The 19898-nt window shown below is 47.6% G+C and overlaps 1 protein-coding gene across 1 annotated transcript in view; it reads right to left on the bottom strand.

Annotated features, from left to right (window-relative positions):
• Positions 1–4845: 4845 nt before the first annotated feature.
• The window catches only part of LOC123159333 (uncharacterized), a 31186-nt gene continuing 16133 nt past the window's right edge, over positions 4846–19898 (bottom strand). The window contains exons 2-4 of the mRNA XM_044577160.1: positions 5896–6082; positions 5468–5670; positions 4846–5374 (exon numbers count right to left, since the gene is read on the bottom strand). Coding sequence (XP_044433095.1) covers positions 4846–5374; positions 5468–5670; positions 5896–6082 — 919 coding nt within the window. The remainder of the gene's footprint in view (positions 5375–5467; positions 5671–5895; positions 6083–19898) is intronic.

The raw sequence follows: 19898 nt of genomic DNA, 5'->3' as shown, positions 1-19898 counted from the left end.
TCCAAGTTCAGACAAACACGAGTCAGGGAGGGTTATTTGCTTGCATTTTCTCTACGCACACATCCATAAAAAATGGTATGAGCCACACTATTTCAATTTGATTTGACTCCCTTGACTTTATCCATTCACAACATGTGTATCGAAATTTTAATCTATACCATACATAATTTATATATCATTAGTCGCACCATCATTAACAGTACCAGCAAATTGGGGCAGCGATACCATGTTTCACAACCACCAAATTAGTAACACTTCATTGACAATACTGGCAATGGCCTTTTTGACATGTACCAAATTAGTACCACCATTGACACTAGCAGAAGATTTACACGACCGGTAAATTCACACTAGCAGGTTTAGCAACCACCATTACTAGTACATTCACACAACCACCATTGACATTACCAAGCAGCAACAACCACAACTTGAGACAGAAGAAGAGAGGAAGCAAAGGGAAGAGCTCACATCCATCAAGGGATCCTGTGGAGTCGGGCAAGGCGGCGCTACCGTCTGACGGTGATGGCGGGCGGGTCAGGCATCGGGGTTGGTATCTTTAGACTTGGAATGATGGGGGCGGCATGGTACGAGTGGCGCTCGGCATCGGGCTCAGGGCAACATACGACGTCGAGTTCGTGAGAGCGGGGCGAGAGATGGCATTGGCGGCAGGCGGGGAGGGAGGCTGGTTAGTCGAGGAGAAATTCCAATGCGGCACGACGTCACTTGTCCTTGAACCCTAAATAAATTGGGGGGGAGGAGACAAACTTGCAGCCGGCTGACTCGTTTACTCCTGTCCGGTTTTCGGCCCGTCTGGCATTCCCCCTATAATTACTTGTTCAAATAGGGGTACTGCCACAAAACAAACCATTTTATTTTGAACGAGTGACTAGAATGAGGGGTTTCGTTTCATTTTGAATTACACAAGGATTGTGACCAGATTCTCGAGGATTTCTATGGCAAAATTGTGTTATTTTGTGCTTTAGATTCTATAGAGCTGGAATCTGCGTGATCGGGGGTGAAAAGAACTAGCCCTGGCCCTAAAGAGAGGTCACATACACACATTAGGGTACGCAAGTTAGCCCAGATGCGGTTCGTGCGTTCATCTTCTTCACTTTGTTGCATAGTATTATGTCATGAATCATGGTGGTTGCACAGTTTCACGGAGAGTTGAGATGCAGACTCTGACGAGTCAGTCACCTATAGCTCAAACGCCCTAAGCTAGCATTAATTGATGTATTCTTGATTGTCTCAAGATTACGCAAGAAATCTCAATGCAAACATAAGCAACAATAGCTAAACGTCAGTCGCCTGAAAATCTGATTTGAGTCAGTCGATTTTTGCTACAAGAAAGGAGGCACTGGAGGGAAGGAAGAAACAGCCGCAGCGCGGGGGGGGGGGGGGGGCTCGTCGGAGAAGCTTCTTCATGATCTATCTTAGGGTGGTGGCGTAAGAACGGCGGTGGTGCAAGTTCACCGGAGAAAAAACCGGCGAGGCCCGGGGCTAGAGGGATGGCCGAGGGCGGCGTCAAGACCGCCTATTGGGGGAGGTTCAGGGGAGGGCGGTGCGGCGAGGCGGTCGCGGGCGGCGGCAGCAGGCGGCTTGATCAGGGGTAGAAGATGAACATGAAAATAGTTAGAAGGTAGAAGAAGGTGTCTAAGCCGTTGGATCTACATCGAAAGGTTGAAAATGATTCAACCAGCCCTATTTCGATTTTCAGTTGACTAGTATATAGCCTGTCCCAACATAAACAACAAACAAGCATTGTTGATCGTCTAATCCAAAAGTAGGGATGACAGTGGGGACAATGCCCTATGGGGATGCCTAGAACATCTCTATCCCTATCTATTCCCCATCATTTCATCCCCATCCTCCTTTAGAGCATCTCCAATAGATGGTCCAAATTTTGACAGTTCGAAACCGGAGATGTAAAATTTGGACCGCCAAAAAGTGCGTTTTGGAGCTCCGAAAAAAGGCCAACTCCAACAGATGGTCCAAATGCATGGTCCAAAAGAGCAACTCCAATAGATGGTCCAAATTCATGGTCCAAAACCGGCCAGCAGCCGCGCGGCTGCTGTTCAGCCGCTGTCCAGCCACTGTACAGCCGCACATATTGCATAAAACATGTTTTAAAACAACATAAAAAAATTTTATGTCCACAATATCAAATTATTACATAGTTCTTCAGATCCAGGAGATGAAATGCAACACAAATACAACATAGTTTTGCACAATACAACATAGTTTTGAACAAACAAATAATGAATCTATGTTGATCTTTCGCCATGCCATTTTCAATGCTCTTCCATCAAATCTTTCTAGAGTTGGTCATGCACATCGGTGTCTCTAATCTCGCTATACACCTTCATTAAACGTCTGATGCGCTGTTCTTTTCGCATGGGGTTAACAGGAATGCCCATCAAGTGATAGAAGTTGTAATCTAAATGTTTTCCACGCTCGTTCTCAATGATCATGCTATGCATGATCACGCAAGCGGTCATGATGTACCAAAGGATCTTTTGATCCCAAAATCTAGATGGTCCTCGCACAATAGTAAATTGGGATTGCAAAATCTCAAATGCCCTCTCAACATCTTTTCTAGCCGCCGCTTGTGCATTATGAAAGACAAGTTCTTTCTTACCTTCAGGTTTTGCAACCGGCTTGACGAATGTACTCCACCTCGGGTAGATCCCATCTGCAAGATAGTACCCATAGTTATAGGTGCGGCCATTTTCTTCGAAGGTCACCGGTGGTGCTTCTCCATTTGCTAAGTTGGCAAAGAGAGGTGACCAGTCGAGCACGTTGATGTCGTTGCAAGAACCGGGCATACCAAAATATGCATGCCAAATCCATGTTTCGTGATCAGCAACTGCCTCCAAAATGATTGTGGCATCCTTCCCACGACCCTTGAATTGTCCATGCCATGCTTTTGGACAGTTCTTCCATTTTCGATGCATGCAATCCACAGACCCGAGCATGCCTGGAAACCCTCGAGCTTTGTTCATCTCCAAAAGCCTCTGAGTGTCTTGAGCATTGGTGCTCTCAAGTACTGTGGACCAAACACTTCTACCATAGTTATTGCAAATTGCTTGACATAGAAGATAGAAGTGCTCTCTGCCATCGCCAAGTTGTCATCAATGTAATCTGCCGGAACACCATATGCCCTCATGCGCAAAGTGGCAGTGACCTTCTGCTCAATGCTATGGCCAAGCAACCCGGCACAATTCCTTCTCTGCTCGAAGACTGGATTATGCTGCTTCACGGAATTGCAAATGCGGAAGAACAAGTCTTTCGACATTCTGAAACGGCGTCGAAAGTAATTCTCCGGAAAACAGGTGATGATGCAAAGTAGTTGCGCACCAACCGTTTGTGCGCATCAATCCGTTCTCTCCGAATGAACGCACGACCATAAACGGAACCACCGTGATTCGGTTTCTTCCTCTTGTGCATGGCCACTAGCATAGAAATCTCCTCTTCTTCATGCAGATCAAATTCCTTGTCCGACGATGAATCATCCACGAAAGAGGAGTCAACCGAGCTCATCTACAATGCACGCAACCACCGTCAAACATACTATCCAATCCCAAGTTAAATCATCAAGTTTCGTCATTTTTTACCTTGGGGAATTCCGTCGAACACCTTGTGCGCGTGGTGGAAGAAGATGGCCGCTGGTTGGATTGGCTGCTGCTGACGACTGCGGTCAGCTCTAGACGGCGGCGGTGATAAGAAATGAGCTTGGAGGCCGGCCAAGAGGAGCTCGGCGGGCGGTGAAGAATAGTTCGGCAGCCGGGCGGAGGGCTTGGTGCGGCAGTCGTGCGGCCGGCGCAACGGCCGTGGACAGGCTCACGGCCGACGGGAGGAGGTCGGAGGCAGCCCAAAGATCCGGCGGAGGCCTATCGCGGCAGCCGGACCGCCGGAGGCGCCGAATCCCGTGTCGGCTGCCTCCTGATTCGACGGCGTCCGGGCGGCTGCGAGCAGGCTACCGGCGAGGGAGGCGATGGGGGCGACGACGGCGGAGGGCGACGGCGGGGATGTGGGGTGGTGGCGGCGCCGACGGCGAGGTTTTGGGCGGTCGCGGCGGCGGATTCCGGCCGGCTGGTCTTCGGGCGGGCGGACGGGTTCGGGCGGGAAAGGAAAGGAAGTGGCGGTTGGGCGTCCGCGGGCGGCGGCTGGTTTTGGACCAGATGCACCTCGTGATGTAAATTTGCACCGCGAGGTGTTGTATTTTACATCACGAGGAGGCCACGGTCCAATTTTTTTTTGCATATGGACCGTCTATTGGAGCAGCGTTTTTTGCCCCAGACGGTCCAAAAGTTAGTTACTTTTACATGTGGACCATCTATTGGAGATGCTCTTACATGTAATCAACATATATACATGGTATTGTCCTTGTCCTGCTAATGCCCATCTAGATCATACTGACTTCTTGATCATGTTGGCAGCTGAGGTAAGGATGCGAGATATGTTTAAGGTTTTCTTCAGGACTTTTTTTTTCACAAGTTCGTTTGTGAATATTTTAAAGTTGACCATAGTCCCGATGAGTATTGGGTCTGGGGAATAGAATATCGTTCCCATCCCCATTGTAAATATCCTTATGGGGATGTTCGCCCTTCCCAACACCTAGTAGATGAAATCCCATGAGTTTGGCAGGTATGGGTTCCTCTTGCCATCCCTATCCAAAAGTAACACGACAATACAAAGGCGACCATCTCAAAAAGAAAAAAACAATACAAGGTATACATTAGAGAGTAAGGTACGCATGTTACATGCAAAAGAAAAAAAAAACGATCGAAAGGGAAATAACACGGACGCACGATTGACGGTGCATGGTTGATCAGATGGCGCGCGTTACACCTGTTCGTGTCCTTTAGGAGGAGCAGAAGGAGGGGGGTGCTGCTGGTTCGGCGCGTGCGCTGCGTAGCCTTCTGTAGTAGGAGGGGGAAACTGCTGCTGCTGCTGGTTGGGCGCGTGTGCTCCATAGCCCTGTGCCGGAGGAGGCGGGTAGGGCGCTTGGTCGTACGGCTGCCCCTGGGGCGGTGCAGAGTACTGCGGGTAGCTCGGCGGCGCGGGCAGCGCCTGCCCCTGGGGAGGCTGCGGCGGGAACTGCGGCTGCCCCGTCGAGATCCCGGCGGCGCTCGCCGGCATCTGCTCGCCTTCCTTGGGTGCGGCGGTCTCGGCAACAGTGACAGGCTGCGTGCGGAGCATGACGTAGGAGGTGATCCCGAGGGCCGTGGCGACGAGCGTGAGCGCGGCGCCGCCGGCGAAGATGCCTTCTATGGGGATGTAGCAATAGCCGGACGCTGACGTTTCACGCGCCCCGGGGGCGTTCGCGGCCGCTTCTACCACCAGCATCCCAAAGGCGACCGCCGCCACAATCCTGCATGCATGCATGCACGTTTAAGTGAGCACTAGTGGTTGGTCACCCACGCGCGACCCGCGTGTTCCGTCCAGCGTGGGATCGGTCACTCACCATGAGAAGACGGCGCAGATGACGCCGATGACCCGTTTGCTCTGGGAGGGGATGGCGCGGGACTTGCAGCAGCCGCAGCAGCCGCCGAGGGCGGCGAAGATGATCTGGGCTATGGCCAGGAAGATGGCCGCGCACACCCCGAGCCCGAACGCGGGGTTCTGCGGGTTCAGGCACACCCCGAGACCCACGTACACGTCCAAAATCTGCGAGACATATATCCGCAGTTTGAGCACAGAACATGAAGAAAACACACGTGCTTCAACAGAGCACGCACACAGATACAGACCAAGAATCCAAGCAAACACATACTTCCTCCGTTTTATACTAAAGTTAGTATAAAGTTGAGTCATCTATTTTGAAACGGAGGAAGTATATATGTACATATGTTCAGTACGCAAGGAGATGAAAGTAATGGGGGGCTAGCTTACGGTGAGCTTCGTGCCCTCAGCAGAGAACCCCAGGATGGCACTGAGCACCCCGAGAGAGCCGACGACCGAGCACACGATGATCATCTTAAGATCCATTTTCATGGCCACTGCTCTCGATGGAATCTCGACCTTTTTCGGGTTGTGGTCGACTGGCGTGCACCCGCGTTTATATAGACGGAGTGACCGCCTGACGTGATTCCATTGGTCTAAGCCTATGTCACTGGAAGGGGAAGACTATTGCGGCGACCACCATCACTATGGTCTAGCAAAGTTCCGCGTAATTCATATAATCATTACGTTTTTTTTGTGTGCGACGGATCATTACGTTAATGCTAGCTGGCGCATAATTAAGAAAGTTCGTAGGTGTAGGATAATTGTTAAGAAAGCTAATGCCTTGTACGACGTTGACATGGTAGACAGCTTTGCCGTCACGGCATATATCCATGGTTCTGCCGGCGCGGTAAGTACAATTTTTTTGTTCTCCCCAAGTTGTAATGTAGTCAGGAGAGGTATATGTACGGAGTATATTGTCCAAAAGGACAATTGCCAATAGAGAATTGGACCCGATTTGTTTCACACTATCGTCGGCGACGATCGATTTCTAGCATGGTAACTCCGGTGCAACCAGCATCATGTATACGGAATAATTGCCTCTTGGTTTCATGGTCCCGGCAGGCACTAGGGATCGCGGGGGCTTAGGGCCTCTCCAGCACAGATCCATAAAACGGACACTGTATTTGTCCACTGAAATATGGGTCCGGACACTGATACGAAAGCCGGTCATCCAAAGTTAACTGCAAACGTCCAGTCACATTTGATGTAAATTTAAACAAACTGACAACTTCAATTAAAACATAGAGAATTTTTACATAAAACTGGATGATTTTCATCTAAGTCGGAACACATTCATTACATTTTTTACATATTTCAACTAAACTATAGCAGAATAGGCTATTCTAACCGAGTCTAAATTGACCGCCGGCCGCGGCGCCGGCCGTTTTCCACAATATGTTTTCCCCATGTCGGGTAGCAAGCTCACTGGACGGCTATGAGCCCCAGGAAATGAAACTTCAGCACGAGGGGGAGAATAATAGCCTCCGCCTCCATGAAGCGGGCAAGAGGCCCGGCAAGATGGTGGCAATGTACTAGTAGAAAACAGGGCTTTGGTCACACAGCAATATTCACATTAGTCCCGGTTCAGTTACGAACCGGGACTAATGTGAGCATTGGTCCCGGTTCGTGCGGCTAAGACATTAGTCCCGGTTCATCTGGGCCCTTCAGTCCCGGTTGGTGCCACGAACCGGGACTAAAGGGTGCGATGCCCATTAGTATCGGTTGGTGGCACCAACCGGGACTAAAGGTCCAACCTTTAGTCCCGGTTGGTGCCACCAACCGGTACTAATGGGCTTTGAGGCATTAGTACCGGTTCATGGCACGAACCGGTACTAAAGGTCCCATTTTCAAACTCTAACCCCCCCCCCCCCGACCGCCTTTTCAATTTTAGAAAAAACAAAAGAAAATGATGGAAATGTCAATAAAATAAAATAAAATAAGTTTCCCATGTGATATGTGGTCTAGTTGTTGGAAAAATTTGCAAATATGAATTTCGACTTTATTTGCAAAATCTCTCTGGAATTTGTAAAATGGGCATAACTTTTGCATACGAACTCGGATTAAAAAGTTTTTTTATGAAAATTCATCTACTCGAAAAGTTACATCCGAATTTAACTGGGGAAACCCCGTTAAACATTTTCAAAATCCTCAAAAACCTAACAGAAAAAAAGATACGAGGCTTTCAAGATCTAGAGGCAAAAAAATTCAAAAAAAATTCAAACTTACTAGTGGGAAACTTACTAGTAACAGAAAAAAAAATAGTTTCAAATTTTATATTTGGAAAAAATGTGGTCAAACTGTGGTTAAACTTTTTATTCTAGAATATTAGTGTCACTAAATAATTGTTTCAGTTTTTTTGAATTTTGGTCAAACCTGGTCAAACTGTGGTCAAACTGTGGTCAAACAATGGTCAAACTAATTATTCAAGAAATATTAGTGTTACTAAATAATTTTTTTTAAACAATAGTTTCAAACTCAAACAGTGAAATGTGTCAGTTCATGCTCAAGCTAAATTTCTGAGGGTTAATAGGATTGACATCTTACTATTGTCAGGAAAACAACAAGTGCAGACTTGGAAACGAGGAAGAATAGAACCCGGAAGTTAAGCGTGCTCAGGCTGGGGGAGTGGGTGGATGCGTGACCATTCGGGAAGTTAGATGATTTGGAATAATGAGGGATGATTAGAGATTAGAGGATAAATTGAGCAGTGATGAGCGGTGGTGATTAGAGATTAGAGGTTAAAATAATTCAGAAATTTGAAAATAAAAAAAATTCAAAAAAAATCATAAAATGTTACCAACCGGGACTAAAGGTGGAGCTCCACGTGGCCGCGGCCTTTAGTCCCGGTTCGTGTAAGAACCGGGACTAAATGGGGGAGGCATTAGTAACGACCCTTTAGTCCCGGTTCAAAAAACCGGGACTAAAGGCCCTTACCAACCGGGCCAAAAGCCCCTATTTCTACTAGTGGTGGCCTTACTGGGACCCAAGCGGCGGCGGCCTCCCATGTTCTACTCTTCCTAGTTATTGGTGGTGGCCTCGTCGTGGTGACGGTGGTGCGCGACCGACGCCGAGCTGGACGTCATTGGTGCTGTTGTCAAATTCCTTCGCCGCCACATCGATCTCCGTGAACATAGCATCTTTGCATGATGCGCAACTGCTATCGCCCGCGAGGATATCGCGAACGGTGCGCTAGGACATGAGAAGTGCCTTCTGCTCATCCACGTCTGCCACCATGCTCGTGACGGCGTTGTCGTTCACCTGGTCGTGGCCGATTTGCTCCTCCGTGAGCCAGTGCTCGTCGAGGAGCCGGAGATTGTACCTCCGGTCGACCTGCGTCGGCCGATACACCGCCTCCCGCTCTTACACCACCATGTCGATGAAGTACACCCATGCCTCGCTCATGGTGATGCCCGCATGGACCGTCAAGGGTGGTGGCACCGACTAGTCGTTCGCCGCCTCTTCCATTGGCTCGTCCGCGTCTTCCGAGAGCTCGTCGGCAAGCCAGCTTGTATCCGGCCGGCTCGGCGGGCTTGCCAACTGGCCGCAATGCCGGAGAGTCAGTCCCACGGGGCTTTGGCACTCATGCCATGGCAGGTGTGGTGCACAGAGGAGATCAGGAGCGGAGGTGTGACGCAACTGTTGCCGGGCCTGACCACGTTTAAAGAGCGGGCGGATGCCAGACCAAGTGACGGGGTGTTTAATGCCGGCCGGCAGGTGACGAACGTGTGGTGTTCGCATGCGGGTACCGGAGTAGGTTCCTCGGCAACTGCGCTTGTTCAGTGGAGAGAGTTGGACGAACAGTTGTCGTTTGAATGCCGAAAGAAGGCATGTGCACCGGGGCACGACGCGGGCGGCACACCGCTTCAACATCGGCTCCAGTGAGAGGCCGCGTCCACTCCGAGCCGGCATGAATGCACGGCAATTGCTTCACAGAGGAAAATGTGCGGGCAAGGGAGAGGGTTTTTGGGTGGGACCAGGGGTGTTGGACGCGTGCATAACAGCGATACGAATGCGTGCAAAACTCCCCTCCCCCGGTTTGCGGGGAAACAGACATCTAGACCGGATTACGGATGGGTGGTGTAACATGTTGGATGGAAAAACATGCCCGGCCCACATGATCTGAACAAATGCGGGCGATTCAAAGGCCAGCGTTGGATATGCTCAACAGCTCCCTTTCCCAATAAATTTCATGTATTGTGAGAGTTGAGACGAAAAACATGCTCCAACGGACTTCCAATCCCTTATTGGGACGTCACAATAATCAGCCTCCCAATCTGACTTCCAATAATTGTCACGTTAGCGCGCCGCCACGGGAGAACACCGTTCCATCGCCGGAGACCCGCCGCCGGACCGCCCCCGATCGCCAGCTCACCTTCGCCGGAAGCCAAAGATAGACGCGCAACCGCCGCTGCTCGTCGACGACAGCCGTCACTGGTAACCCGCTTATCGCTGCGCCGCCGCCGCCCGCTGTGACCGCTCACCACATCACCCATAGCATGCCGCCGAAGACCAAAACACCGCCCAACCGTCGTTTGTCGGCCATTGCAGCGTCGCCGGAGTCTGCTGAGCCACCACCGGAGAAAGAACAACATCACATTGACAAGTGGGACCTCAAAGTCAGATTTTGTATTGGGAAAGAAATTCTTCGGGCTCTGTAAAAGCACCTCACTTGCAAACCCTCCCTAAATTATTGGGACAGTGGAAAAGGCATTTATTGGGTTTTTCCGGGGGGCTGTTGGGAAAGCTAGGTCCTGACTATTTTTTATCCCCGGTATGGTCACTAGAACCTCTCGTTTTATCCTGCAACATTTGCCGACGAGTCTGACACAATGAAAGAATCATGGCAATGCTAACTGGCGAACGTTTGCCGGGAAGAAAGTCCCAGCGAACGCCCTTGTAGCCATTTGATCGAGATCATACGATGACAGTTTTTCAAATGAAATTGCCTTCTCTCGAAAGAAATTGTCATGCTAGTGTGAAGAAATTGTCACCCCCCTTACCTAAAATTGTCATGAAAATCGTTCGCCAATGCGATCCGCCCCAACGGACATTAGCCAGCTTAGAGGGTCCAAGGATCAAAGGTACAAAGTCAAAAGGGGTTTATGCCCCAAACTAAAAGCAATGGAATCAACTCTATAGCTAATTAATTAGGAAGAGAGGGATGATTGGGAATGAAATTTGTTTTTACCTTGAATTTATGTGGCTCATGGAAATCAAACTCTAAACCAATAGTCAAGTTTATTAATTGATACCTTTACATGACATAGCAACATCATATAGTGAACAACTGGCTATACTATGAACGTGATATACATGCGATAATTCACGTACGAATCTTGTTCGACAGAACCCTGCTATAGAATCCTGCTATGCGTGCAGTAGTTTCACACTACTCACTCCGTATCAAAATATAAGACGTTTTTGTAAGCTAGTTTAGCCTAAAAACGTCTGATATCTTGATACAGAGGTAATATTAGCCATGCATTACATGAGAAATGCCTAAATAGGAGAACCAGAAAGCACAAAGGGCATTTCTAACCGATCCCTTATAATTGGTTTGAGGAGTAAAGGCACCTAGTCGATTCCTTATGCGCCGCAAGGGAGTAAAATTTTACTCCTCTCCCCAAACATCACCCTAAATTTACTCCACCGCTCGGCACTGAGTAAAAGTTGCGCCTCTCCCTCGGGTCGCCCCTGCTCCTGCTAAATCGCCCGTGCGACTCCCGACGATCGGCCACCGGCCCCGCCGTTTCCTCGTTGCCTCCGGTGCCCTCCGTCGCCCTTCTGCCCGACGTCGAGCCTGTTCGACCCCGTTGCCATCGCCGGAATCAAGGTGAAATGCTGCTATCGTCGCCATTGTCGATTCGTCGGATTGCTTCTTTGCTTCTTCTTTTTCTGTCAGCTGGGCATCTCACGATGATTGCACACCGCTATAGGTCATTCCCTCTTGTCCCCGCCGGCCTGTTTGATCAGAACGACACCGGACGGCCGGTGCACCACCACCGCATCGCAAGTGCTCGACGATTTGCCTAGGTGAGTTTTTTTTATCGTTTCTTTGTGAACCGAGCATTTTGCATTGAACCTAGTCGTTTGAATTGTAAATGAAGAGGTTGAGGGAGATGGCTTTGGAGGATTTCGTCGTCATCTGAAGAGGAAGAAGACGACGATGACTTTGACACCATTTTAGGCATGATTTTCAATGATGATGTTCGGTGGCCGAGGAGAGGATCACAATTTGGCCGCATACACAGTTGGAAATATGCCCTAGAGGCAATAATAAATAGGTTATTATTATATTTCCTTGTTCATGATAATCGTTTATTATCCATGCTAGATTTGTATTGATAGGAAACTCAGATACATGTGTGGATACATAGACAACACCATGTCCCTAGTAAGCCTCTAGTTGACTAGCTCGTTGATCAATAGATGGTTACGGTTTCCTGACCATGGACATTGGATGTCGTTGATAACGGGATGGACAAGACCTAATCCTAAGCCTAGCACAAGATCGTGTAGTTCATTTGCTCAGAGCTTTTCTAATGTCAAGTATCATTTCCTTAGACCATGATATTGTGCAACTCCCAGATACCGTAGGAATGCTTTGGGTGTACCAAACGTCAAAACGTAACTGGGTGGCTATAAAGGTGCACTACAGGTATCTCCGAAAGTGTCTGTTGGGTTGGCACGAATCGAGACTGGGATTTGTCACTCCGTGTAAACGGAGAGGTATCTCTGGGCCCACTCGGTAGGACATCATCATAATGTGCACAATGTGACCAAGGAGTTGATCACGGGATGATGTGAGTTATGGAACGAGTAAAGAGACTTGCCGGTAACGAGATTGAACAAGGTATCGGGATACCGACGATCGAATCTCGGGCAAGTAACATACCGATAGACAAAGGGAATTGTATACGGGATTGATTGAATCCTCAACATCGTGGTTCATCCGATGAGATCATCGAGGAGCATGTGGGAGCCCACATGGGTATCCAGATCCCGCTGTTGGTTATTGACCGGAGAGTCGTCTCGGTCATGTCTGCCTGTCTCCCGAACCCGCAGGGTCTACACACTTAAGGTTCGGTGACGCTAGGGTTATAGAGATATTAGTATGCGGTAACCCGAAAGTTGTTCGGAGTCCCGTATGAGATCCCGGACGTCACGAGGAGTTCCGGAATGGTCCAGAGGTAAAGATTTATATATGGGAAGTCTTATTTTGGTTGCCGGAAACGTTTCGCACTTTATCGGTATTGTACCGGGAGTGCCGAAAGGGGTCCGGGGGTCCACCAAGGGGTCCACCAGCCCCGGGGGGGCACATGGGCTGTAGGGGGTGCGCCTTGGCCTATATGGGCCAAGGGCACCAGCCCCAAAAGGCCCATGCGCCAAGAGATAAGAAAAAAGGGAGAGTCCTAAAGGGGGAAGGCACCTCCGAGGTGCCTTGGGGAGGAAGGACTCCTCCCTGGCCGCACCCTTCCTTGGAGGAAGGGCCAAGGCTGCGCCCCCTCTCCCTTGGCCCTATATATAGTGGGGGGAAGGGAGGGCAGCAAACGCTAAGCCCTGGCGCCTCCCTCTCCCTCCCGTGACACCTCTTCCTCCCCGCTTGCGCTTGACGAAGCCCTGCCGGGATCCCGCTACTTCCACCACCATGCCGTCGTGCTGCTGGATCTCCATCAACCTCTCCTTCCCCCTTGCTGGATCAAGAAGGAGGAGACGTCGCTGCTCCGTACGTGTGCTGAACGCAGAGGTGCCGTCCGTTCGGCGCTAGGATCATCGGTGATTTGGATCACGACGAGTACGACTCCATCAACCCCGTTCTCTTGAACGCTTCCGCTCGCGATCTACAAGGGTATGTAGATGCACTCCCCTTCCCTCGTTGCTAGATTACTCCATAGATTGATCTTGGTGATGCGTAGAATTTTTTTGAATTTCTGCTACGTTCCCCATCAGTGGCATCATGAGCTAGATCTATGCGTAGTTTCTATGCACGAGTAGAACACAAAGTAGTTGTGGGCGTCGATGTTGTCAATTCTTCTTGCCGCTACTAGTCTTATCTTTTTTCGGCGGCATTGTGGGATGAAGCGGCCCGGACCGACCTTACACGTACACTTACGTGAGACAGGTTCCACGGACTGACATGCACTAGTTGCATAAGGTGGCTAGCGAGTGTCTGTCTCTCCCACTTTAGTCGGAACGGATTCGATGAAAAGGGTCCTTATGAAGGGTAAATAGAAATTGGCATATCACGTTGTGGTTTTACGTAGGTAAGAAACGTTCTTGCTAGAAACCTATACAAGCCACGTAAAAACTTGCAACAACAATTAGAGGACGTCTAACTTGTTTTTGCAGCATGTGCTATGTGATGTGATATGGCCAGAAGATGTGATGAATGATATATGTGATGTATGAGATTGATCATATTCTTGTAATAGGAATCACGACTTGCATGTCGATGAGTATGACAACCAGCAGGGGCCATAGGAGTTGTCTTTATTTTTTGTATGACCTGCGTGTCATTGAATAACGCCATGTAAATTACTTTACTTTATTGCTAAGCGCGTTAGCCATAGAAGTAGAAGTAATCGTTGGCGTGACAACTTCATGAAGACACAATGATGGAGATCATGGTGTCATGCCGGTGACAAAGATGATCATGGTGCCCCGAAGATGGAGATCAAAGGAGCAAAATGATATTGGCCATATCATGTCACTATTTGATTGCATGTGATGTTTATCATGTTATGCATCTTATTTGCTTAGAACGACGGTAGCATAAATAAGATGATCCCTCACTAAAATTTCAAGAGACGTGTTCCCCCTAACTGTGCACCGTGCGAAGGTTCGTTGTTTCGAAGCACCACGTGATGATCGGGTGTGATAGATTCTAACGTTCGAATACAACGGGTGTTGACGAGCCTAGCATGTATAGACATGGCCTCGGAACACATGCGAAACACTTAGGTTGACTTGACGAGCCTAGCATGTACAGACATGGCCTCGGAACACAAGAGACCGAAAGGTCGAACATGAGTCGTATAGTAGATACGATCAACATGGAGATGTTCACCGATGATGACTAGTCCGTCTCACGTGATGATCGGACATGGCCTAGTTTGACTCGGATCATGTATCACTTAGATGACTAGAGGGATGTCTATCTGAGTGGGAGTTCATAAAATAATCAGATGAACTTAATTATCATGAACATAGTCAAAAGGTCTTTGCAAATTATGTCATAGCTTACGCTTTAGTTCTACTGTTTAAGATACATTCCTAGAGAAAATTTAGTTGAAAGTTGATGGTAGCAATTATGCGGACTGGGTCCGTAAACTGAGGATTGTCCTCATTGCTGCACAGAAGGTTTATGTCCTTAATGCACCGCTCGGTGTGCTGAACCTCAGTGTCGTCTGTAGATGTTGCGAAACATCTGACATACACGTTTTGATAACTACGTGATAGTTCAGTGCGTAATGCTAACGGTTTAGAATTGTGGTACCAAAGAAGTTTTTGAAACGTCGCAGAACATATGAGATGTTCCGAAAACTGAAATTGGGATTTCAGACTAGTGCCCACGTCAAGAGATATGAGACCTCTGACAAGTTTCTTAAGCCTGCAAACTAAAGGGAGAACAGCTCAATCGTTGAGCATGTGCTCAGATTGTCTGAGTACCACAATCGCTTGAATCGAGTGGGAGTTAATCTCCCAGATGAGATAGTGATAGCTCTCCATAGTCACTGCCACCAAGCTAGTAGAGCTTCGTGATGAACTATAACATATCAGGGATAGTTATGATGATCCTTGAGCTATTCGCGATGTTTGACACCGCGAAAGTAGAAATCAAGAAGGAGCATCAATTGTTGATGGTTAGTAAGACCACTAGTTTCTAGAAGGGCAAGGGCAAAAGGGATACTTCATGAAACAGTAAGTCGTTTGCTGCTCTAGTGAAGAATCCCAAGGTTGAACCCAAACCCGAGACTAAGTGCTTCTGTAATGAGGGGAACAGTCACTAAAGCGGAACTACCCTAGATACTTGGTAGATGAGAAGGCGGGCAAGGTCGACAGAAGTATATTGGATATACATTATATGAATGTGTACTTTCCTAGTACTCCTAGCAGCACCAGGGTATTAGGTACCGGTTCGGTTGCTAAGTGTTAGTAACTCGAAATAAAAGCTGCGGAATAAATGGAGACTAGCTAAAGGTGAGATGACGATATGTGTTGGAAGTGTTTCCAAGGTTGATGTGATCAAGCATCGCATGCTCCCTCTACCATCGAGATTTGGTGTTTGCGTTGAGCATGACTAGATTATGTTTATCGCAATACGGTTATTCATTTAAGGAGAATAATGGTTACTCTGTTTATTTGAATAATACCTTCAATGGTCTTGCACCTAAAATGAATCTCGATCGTAGTGATACACATGTTCGTGCCAAAAGATATAAAATAGTAATGATAGTACCACATACTTGTGGCACTGCCACTTGAGTCATATTGGTGTAGAACGCATGAAGAAGCTCCATGTAGATGGATCTTTGGACTCACTCGTTTTTTGAAAAGATTGAGACATGCGAACCATGTCTATTGGTATATGTGCATGAAGAAACTCCATGCAGATGGATCGATAGGACTCACTTGATTTTGAATCACTTGAGACATGCAAATCATACCACATGGGCAAGATGACTGAAAGGCCTCGTTTTCAGTAAGATGGAACAAGAGAGCAACTTATTGGAAGTAATACATTTTGATGTATGCAGTCCAATGAGTGCTGAGGCATGCAGTGGATATCGTTATGTTCTTACTTCACAGATGATTTGAGTAGATGCTGAGAATATTTACTTGATGAAACACAAGTCTGAATTATTGAAAGGTTCAAGTAATTTCAGAGTGAAGTTGAAGATCGTCGTGACAAGAGGATAAAATGTCTGTGATATGATCATAGAGATATCTGAGTTACGAGTTTGGCACACAATTAAGACATTGTGGAAAGTGTTTCACAATTAATACCGCCTGGAACACCATAGTGTGATGGTGTGTCCGGACATCATAGCTGCACCCTATTGGATATGGTGCGTACCATGATGTTTCTTATCGAATTACCACTATCGTTTATGGGTTAGGCATTAGAGACAACCGCATTCACTTTAAAAGGGGCACCACGAAATTCCGTTGAGACGACACCATTTAGAGAAACCTAAGTTGTCGTTTCTTAAAAGTTTGGGGCTGCGACGCTTATGTGAAAAAGTTTCAGGCTAATAAGCTCGAACCCAAAGCGGATAAATGCATCTTCATAGAATACCCAAAAACAGTTGGGTATACCTCCTATTTCAGATTTGGAAGCAAAAGTAATTGCTTCTAGAAGCGAGTCCTTTCTCGAGGAAAAGTTTCTCTCGAAAGAATTGAGTGGGAGGATGGTGGAGACTTGATAGGGTTATTGAACCGTCACTTCAACTAGTGTGTAGCAGGGACTGGAAGTTGTTCCTGTGGCACCTACACCAATTGAAGTGGAAGCTTATGATAGTGATCATGAAACTTCGGATAGTCACTACCAAACCACGTAGGACGACGAGGATGCGTACTACTTCAGAGTAATGCGTAATCCTGTCTTGGAAATCATGTTGTTGGACAACGATGAACCTACGAGCTATGGAGAAGCGATGGTGGGCCCATATTCCGACAAATGGTTAGAAGCCATGAAATCCAAGATAAATGGATCTTTGAGAAGAAGACGGACGTGGACGGTAATGTTACCGTCTATGAAGCTCATCTTGTGGCAAAGAGTATTTCCACAAGTTCAAGGAGTTGACTACGATGAGATTTTTTCATCCGTAGCGATGCTTAAGTCCGTCGGAATCATGTTAGCATTAGCTGCATTTATGAAATCTGGCAGATGGATGTCAAAACAAGTTTCCTTACCAGTTTTCGTAAGGAAAGGTTGTATGTGATACAATCAGAAAGGTTTTGTCGATCCTAAGGATGCTAAAAGGTATGCTAGCTCCAGCGATCCTTCCATGGACTAGAGCAAGCATCTCGGAGTCAGAATATACGCTTTGATGGAGTGATCAAAGTTTTTGGGTTTATACAAAGTTTGTTAGAAACTTGTATTTACAATAAAGTGAGTGGGAGCGCTACAACATTTCTGATAAGTATATGTGAATGACATATTGTTGATCCGAAATGATGTAAAATTTCTGGAAAGCATAAAGGGTTGTTTGAAAGGAGTTTTTAAAGGAAGACCTGGATAAAGCTGCTTACATAGGCATCAAGATCTATAGAGATAGATCAAGACGCCTGATGATACTTTCAAAGAACGCACACCTTGACATGATTTTGAAAGAGTTCAAAATAGATCAGTAAAGAAGGAGTTCTTGGCTGTGTTACAAGGTGTGAGTATTGAGTAAGACTCAAGACCTGACCACAGCAGAAGAGAAAGAAAGGACGAAGGTCGTCCCCTATGCTTTAGGCGTAGGCTCTATAGTATTCTATGTTGTGTACCGCACATGTAATGTGCCTTGCCATGAGTTGGTCAAGGGGTACAATAGTGATCCGGGAATAGATCACATGACAGCGGTCGAACTTATCCTTAGTATCTAGTGGACTAAGGAATTTTCTCGATTATGGAGGTGAAAAGGAGTTCGTCGTAAAGGGTTACGTCGATGCGAACTTTGACACTAATCCGGATGACTCTGAGTAGTAAACGGATTCGTATAGTAGAGCAATTATTTGAAATGGCTCCAAATAGCGCGTGGTAGCATCCACAAGATGACATAGATATTCGTAAAGCACACGGATCTGAAAGGTTCAGACCCGTTGACTAATAACCTCTCTCACAAGCATAACATGATCAAACCAATACTCATTGAGTTTAATCACATAGTGATGTGAACTAGATTGTTGACTCAAGTAAACTCTTTGGATGTTGGTCACATGGTGATGTGACCTATGAGTGTTAATCACATGGTGATGTGAACTAGATTATTGACTCTAGTGCAAGTGGGAGACTGTTGGAAATATGCCCTAGAGGCAATAATAAATAGGTTATTATTATATTTCCTTGTTCATGATAATCGTTTATTATCCATGCTAGAATTGTATTGATAGGAAACTCAGATACATGTGTCGATACATACACAACACCATGTCCCTAGTAAGCCTCTAGTTGACTAGCTCGTTGATCAATAGATGGTTACAGTTTCCTGACCATGGACATTGGATGTCGTTGATAACGGGATCACATCATTAGGAGAATGATGTGATGGACAAGACCTAATCCTAAGCCTAGCACAAGATCGTGTAGTTCGTTTGCTCAGAGCTTTTCTAATGCCAAGTATCATTTCCTTAGACCATGAGATTGTGCAACTCCCGGATACCGTAGGAATTCTTTGGGTGTACCAAACGTCACAACGTAACTAGGTGGCTATAAAGGTGCACTACAGGTATCTCCGAAAGTGTCTGTTGGGTTGGCACGAATCGAGACTGGGATTTGTCACTCCGTGTAAACGGAGAGGTATCTCTGGGCCCACTCGGTAGGACATCATCATAATGTGCACAATGTGACCAAGGAGTTGATCACGGGATGATGTGAGTTACGGAACGAGTAAAGAGACTTGCCGGTAACGAGATTGAACAAGGTATCGGGATACCGACGATCGAATCTCGGGCAAGTAACATACCGATAGACAAAGGGAATTGTATACGGGATTGATTGAATCCTCAACATCGTGGTTCATCCGATGAGATCATCGAGGAGCATGTGGGAGCCAACATGGGTATCCAGATCCCGCTGTTGGTTATTGACCGGAGAGTCGTCTCGGTCATGTCTGCCTGTCTCCCGAACCCGTAGGGTCTACACACTTAAGGTTCGGTGACACTAGGGTTATAGAGATATTAGTATGCGGTAACCCGAAAGTTGTTCAGAGTCCCGGATGAGATCCCGGACGTCACGAGGAGTTCCGGAATGGTCCGGAGGTAAAGATTTATATATGGGAAGTCTTATTTTGGTCGCCGGAAAAGTTTCGCACTTTATCGGTATTGTACCGGGAGTGCCGAAAGGGGTCCGGGGGTCCACCAAGGGGTCCACCAGCCCCGGGGGGGGCACATGGGCTGTAGGGGGTGCGCCTTGGCCTATATGGGCCAAGGGCACCAGCCCCAAAAGGCCCATGCGCCAAGAGATAAGAAAAAAGGGAGAGTCCTAAAGGGGGAAGGCACCTCCGAGGTGCCTTGGGGAGGAAGGACTCCTCCCTGGCCGCACCCTTCCTTGGAGGAAGGGCCAAGGCTGCGCCCCCCCCCCCCTCTCCCTTGGCCCTATATATAGTGGGGGGAGGGAGGGCAGCAAACGCTAAGCCCTGGCGCCTCCCTCTCCCTCCCATGACACCTCTTCCTCCCCGCCT

The sequence above is a fragment of the Triticum aestivum genome, chromosome 1D (genome assembly GCF_018294505.1).
Source record: "Triticum aestivum cultivar Chinese Spring chromosome 1D, IWGSC CS RefSeq v2.1, whole genome shotgun sequence".
NCBI classification, from domain to species: Eukaryota; Viridiplantae; Streptophyta; class Magnoliopsida; order Poales; family Poaceae; genus Triticum; species Triticum aestivum.
This window is presented reverse-complemented; position numbering and strand designations above follow the sequence as displayed.